This window comes from Agelaius phoeniceus, chromosome 6 (genome assembly GCF_051311805.1).
Source record: "Agelaius phoeniceus isolate bAgePho1 chromosome 6, bAgePho1.hap1, whole genome shotgun sequence".
Lineage (NCBI taxonomy): Eukaryota > Metazoa > Chordata > Aves > Passeriformes > Icteridae > Agelaius > Agelaius phoeniceus.
The window spans coordinates 54,180,395-54,186,394 of record NC_135270.1 but is presented as its reverse complement, the minus strand read 5'-3'; the positions used below and the strand labels follow the sequence as shown (position 1 = coordinate 54,186,394).

At 41.2% G+C, this 6,000-nt stretch overlaps 1 protein-coding gene across 15 annotated transcripts in view; it reads right to left on the bottom strand.

Annotated features, from left to right (window-relative positions):
• Positions 1-236: 236 nt before the first annotated feature.
• MARK3 (microtubule affinity regulating kinase 3) overlaps positions 237-6,000 on the bottom strand; it is a 62,301-nt gene continuing 56,537 nt past the window's right edge. For 11 of the 15 annotated variants that reach the window (XM_077180735.1, XM_077180739.1, XM_077180740.1 and 8 more), the window contains 2 exons: positions 4,750-4,794; positions 237-2,683 (listed from right to left, as the gene is read on the bottom strand). In XM_077180735.1, coding sequence (XP_077036850.1) covers positions 2,338-2,683; positions 4,750-4,794 — 391 coding nt within the window. In that variant the 3' untranslated portion in view covers positions 237-2,337. The remainder of the gene's footprint in view (positions 2,684-4,749; positions 4,795-6,000) is intronic. The other 4 variants (XM_077180736.1, XM_077180737.1, XM_054634175.2 and 1 more) reach the window with 1 other exon arrangement.

The following is a 6,000-nucleotide window of genomic DNA, read 5'->3' as shown; positions in this document are numbered from 1 at the left end:
TAAATATTCTCACACAAGGTAATTTTACAAGACATTTGGGAAGGAAGCTGTTAAAAATATTTTTCTGATTATAATAAGTGATTTTTTTTTAATACCTCAAATAAAGATTTACTGAAAGAACCTTTTGAGAACACTTTAAGAAAAATACCAAAGTACAAACTTTAAATATCCAAAGTATGATACTGGTGCACTTTTTAGAAACACTTACATACTTAACAGGTGAAGTAGGAAGAGAGTATTTCAGAAAACATTTAATATGAAACCTTTTGGAACTTCCATCGAATACAGATTTACATAATTTATCAGAACACTTTTTCAGTTCAGACAACAAAGTGCACTGCCAGGTGAAAAAAATACATTTGGAGGAGTGCTTAAAATGTAGGGAGTGAAAGGATAGGTGACCATTCACCTGAGAAAGTACAATGACTGCCCTGAAATGTCTTATTGCTATTACAAAATGGAGTTTTCATGGAAAAAACCCATACTGAGCAGCACAGGCATGGGCAGAGCACTGAAAGCCAACTGAACTCTGGTAGCACCTGGAGTTCTCAAGCCATGGCATGATACAGAATATACAGAGAATAAAATGCAAATTCAGGAATATTTACTACATTTAACAACTATGATTACCCTTTAAACTAGCATAATCAATACCAATGCTTAGGGGGGAAAGAGAGGGGAAGTCTGCTGCCTTCACAGACTACAGATCACAAGAGCTAACTTGCAAAATATTAAGGACTTTGCATTTTCACCTCGGGTCAAATCTGAACTGTGTACTATGAGTAACTATTAGCTCACTGCAAATTTAAAATGCAAATTTAGGCTCCAGTTGAAAGCACATGTTAAGTACATGCGTAAGTGCTTCACTGAAATATAACCACAAAACATTAATACAAAAAGTCAAGTAGATAATGCAGGGTATTATCTACACAAGTCCTCGATGAAATAAACCGAGTATCGGTAGGAAACAACGCGCGAAGAAATCTCCTCGTTCTAGTTTGCAAAATCAAATCCCTTTCACCGCCGTGATGGTTACAAGGTGGGGGCTGTCCCAGAGCAGCTCCATGTCCTACCCAAGGCTAGTTGGCCATCAGAGTTCATGGGGGCAGGTGCCACACTGCACGGGGCCAGGGCCAGGGGACTCCCTTGGCAGCATGGGGACACAGACACGCTGGCACAGAGCCATCCACAGCAGCAAGCCTGAGCCAAGGGGCAGCGCACTGGGAGAGTGCAAGGAAAAGCTCCAACTGCTTCGGCCTATGGCTGTAGTTTGGCAAGCTGGACTTTGGACAGAGCAGATCAGGAGCCAATCTGATTCCCATTTTTGGGTTTCAATGCTGAGGGTGTCCAGGAGGCCAGGGACAGCACTGCCCAATGTGCAGCAAGGCCTCGGAGCTGGCAGAGAATGGCCACGATTTGGGAGTCCCTTTGTGCTTTGTATCTGACCTAGTCTAACGTGGCAAACTCGCTCTGAAAGAAAACCACTACTCAGCAATTAGCACCTCCTTTTACACTGCCTCATTCCCGAGAGGAACAACAGAGAAACGTTCTTAGCTGCGGTCAATACTCGTAAGCCAAAAGGACAAAGATACAGTTTTAGTAGTTTAGCAGAAGCAGAAGAATGGAAGCGTTTACCCAAATATTAATGCACAAATTAACTACATTATTAAAATTTGATTCAGACTTAAATAATAAATAGGTGGGCAAAATATAATGCAAGACTTACTCAGTAGAAGTGAATTTTTAATCATCTCATGAGATCTACTTAGAAAACAGGACTAATAATGTTCACAACCATAAATCCAAACCCTTCACACACTTTTTTCTTAACACAGCAGTGAACTGTAAACCTGCATTTACTGGTTAATGCTTCAGTCATTTTAAATATTAACTCAAGTGTTTCCTCCTTGGCCATTTCAATTTTTAGCACCAAAATTAGCCCAAAAAGAGGTACTGGTACAGCTCGATGTTGTAAATGAATCGTTTACATATAATACTTTATATATTATACACACATACTGTACATTCACACATCCACACAAACAGGAGGCATATTTAAATGAATATATTCTGTGTTTCAATTTGTTGTCAAAGACTTAGGAGCAATGGAAATAAAGCAGAAGGGGTAATATTTTACATAGTAGGCAACTTTAATGCTGTAGTGCACTTATAAAAAAGTCCAACTCTCCCTCCCAGCTCAGCAGCTTTTTTTTTTAATATCACTATTCAGAAGGATGCAGAAGTTATTGCCTAAATGTTATTCTATACATTTCCATCGGAATTCTCAAAAACACTTTAAATTGCTAACTAATTTACAACTTAACTATTTTTTTCTTGTTACAGCTTTAACTCATTGGCAATTTTGGAAGCAATGTTTTTGAAAGCTATGGATGTTCCCGATATCCGCTTAAAGCGAACTCCGTTCAGGGACAGTCTTGGCAGTTTACACACCTCCATCTCCCACTGTACGAGGTTTTCTGCGTGCCCATCTCCATGGACACAGAAAAGCAAGAAACGCTCTCTTTGTTCATAGTCACAATTATTGGCATCCAGGACCTTGCGGATTTCCCTCATCATGTCATTGGGATCCATGGAGCTGGTGGTTTTCATGCTCCAGGTAAAACGCAGCGACCGAGGCTTGGCTTCCTTGTTCTCGTCCTTCTGATCCACGGCTACATTGCGGCTGAAAGACAGGAATTCTGGAGTGAGCAGGGCCAGCCACCCTCCCCAGGGCCACCTTAGTGAAGCCACCACTCAACCCACACCAGAGCAGCACTGGAGGCTCTGGCTGTGGCCCAGCCCAGCTCCCCCAGCTGCTTACACACACACAGGGAAAGCTGTAGCTGCTGGGGCTGGAACGAAGGAATGGCACTCACTGGGACACAACTGGCACTCACTGGATTCAGGAGCATGGGGGCAATGACCTTCTGGAGGCAGAACTACATGCAGCACCTACAACTTGATTTTAAGGCAGGTTCTGCTCAAAACTCTACTCTCGGGCCATGTGGGCAGCTGAAACACCAGCTCTGTGCTAGAAGTTTCTGGAACATTGAAATAACAGCTCCCTGTGGCACGAGGGCTCAGCCCAGGCCTTGGGAGGTGCCCACTTACACAGAATGGAGTGAGCCCATGCACAAAGGTGCTGGCGTTCCTCTGCACCTCCTCCTGGGCAGCAGCCAGGAGACAGAGCCCTGGGAGGGCCCCTGGAGCCCCACAGCAGCTGGCTGCAAGCAGAAGGAAGGACAGCAGGACCAGGGTCACCCACCTGCTGCCCAGGGTCACCCTGAGCCCCCCGACCTGGGCTGGCTCAGTTCCACTCTGGCCTTCCCGCTGGGGCGAGTTTGAGATGATCCCTAGGGACACACCCTGGGGGCTGCTCAGAAAGGAGATGCCTCCTCCTGAGTTGGTCAGAAATTCATTAAATACCAAGCACTGACTGAGGTACAGTGATGAAATCCTCTGCAGCTACAAGCTCTGCAGTTAAGTGCCTCTGAGGGGGATGTGGAAGTCACTATTAGACACCTCTTCAACACAGTTTGTAAAGATGGTGAGAGGGTACCATTATTGTCGCACTTTTAAGAGATGAAGCACCAAATATTGAGGGTGCATTCCCAAATCTGCAACTTTTTTTTTTTTTTAATAATAAAAAAAGCTTTCCTTTTGGTATGGATAAGTGAAGTTAAACAGGACAAGGGAAAGAAATGTTCCAGAAATTTCTAGTTTGTAATCATTCTTCTACTTAAATTAAAATCAGTAGTCATGCAGCTAAAGAATAAGGAACTACATTTGGACCTCCAGGGACAAAATACAGATTTGCTTTGTGAATATTTGTACACTGCCAGTCACCTCTTCAAATTTAATTAACTATATTGACTGTCATACTTAACTATTAGCTAACCTGACTGGCCCCCAACCATGCAGTTTAGGTCTCATGTCGAGCCTCCATATTAAGCAAGCTGCCCTTTGAAATAGATGGCAATGGTTACACTAAGTTTTATTTCTACTACCATTAAGCAGGCAGTTATGAAAAAGTTAAATAAAAAGTGATAGCAAGGCCACAACTAAATGAATATATTTCTCAAATATAACCTATTTCATAATTCTTCTATTAAAAGATTTCTTGTGACTGTGAGAATCATAAGACTATGCAATGTGATTTGCCAGATGTTACAAAATTCATCACACAAATTAAACAGTATTTTGTTTTGAGGTTTTAATTTAATAGGGCTGTAAAAGACCAGGGAAAACCCCAATTTTTATTCAATGCTCATTTTCTTTTTGGAAGCTTTTTCTACTTGAAAACAGTCGGCAAACCCAGCAGTTTGATAATTTCTAATATTTTTTTGATATGCTGATTTTGCAAGAAGTACAACATGAAAAATATTTAACTACCTGTGATTTTGGAGATGAGAAATATCTTATCACCTTTCAGTGGTTATTCCACACATTTGCAGCCTCACTAGAGACCACTTATCTACACATCTACACGACAACAGCAAATTACAATGACTAAAATGCAAAAAAAAAGAAAAACCACACAAGGAAAAAGGCAACAGGAAAGCTGAAAGTTTAGAACCAAGTCAGTCAGTGCTTTAATAGCTGTTTTGCAGACAGAAATGCTTCTTTGTTTAGTTCCAATGACTTACATGAAAAAAAAAGCTGCTGCCTGAAGCCACTATGCCACATAATCAAGGGAAGAAAGGTTCAAACTCACCTAAGTAACGTTTTAAACAAAAATTTTACCCTCACCTTGAGCCCTCAAATCTCCCGTTCCTCTCATATTCAGTCGGGAGCCTCAATGAAAAGAATGCAGAAGCAAAAGGAAGTGGGAAAGAGAAGACAAATCTTACACTACAGTATATAATATCTGAGTAGTTGCTAAAAGATACTGCAATCATACCAAAGGTGTGTTAAAATACAAAACAACAAAGATGTAAAGAACTTGGTAGGTCAGGACAAAGACAGAAAGTAACATATTGTCAAACCAAATGGAAGTCTATAAACTTCCATTTTTTAAGTTTTTAAACTGTCCATAACTAATTTTAACAGTATATGTTTATATTTTAAATCTGTAGAACTCATGGAATAAATCTGAAGTTCTAAAAGCAGAAAATGTGAAACTAGTTACAAAGCATATTGAAGTGACTGTATTATTTACTAAGTACCTCCTAAAAGAGAAATAACTCCCAAATATTTTTAGGTTAATGTTATTTCAAAGTTTTATCTGGAATAAAGTATATATTTGAAAAAATCCCCATAACTATTTACAGACAAGTCTCATCACCTTGTGTATTTGCATGCTCATCAGATCTGCATGTTCAAACAATACCAAAATACCTTAATGCAAAAGAAGATGCACATACATTTTAACAGAACTTTAAGAGCCAAATCCAAGATTTCTCAAGCTGTGCTAACTCCATCCCAGTAATTCCACACTGATGCATCTTCCCCATCCAAGAACAAGCTTAAGCTTTCTGTCTTCTTGCAGTGCTTAAGGCTACACTGCTGGTCACTACCATCTATTGAAAGCCCAGGGTCAAGAAGAATTAAGGGGAAATTATCTTTCTCTACCTTCCCATTGTTGAAGGAGGATGGTTCAACACATCAGCATTAATTCTGCTCAGGGGGATGCTGCCTGTACACTGATTTCATCCAGACCAAGGCATACATGGCTTCCCTGAGTAACACAAACACTGCAGTTTGGGTGGCAGGTGTCTAGGGACAGCAATGTAAGACAGTAACCTTATTTCTGATGCAGAGAGATATTTATATCAGGGTGTGTGGGGTGTTACAAGGTGTGATTTCCTCCTTTCCTTCCTTTTGAGAGCTCTGGTGAGGGATCAGCCTTGCAAGGTGCCTCTGGCAGTCCGTGTCACAGGGGACCAGGAGCTGTGCTGGCACTGTGAGGGGCAGGGTGGCAGCACTGGCTGCATGGGCCACAGAACCAGCCCAAATTCAACTCAGGGGCTACTGCAAAGCAACTGCAATTAACAGAGTGCA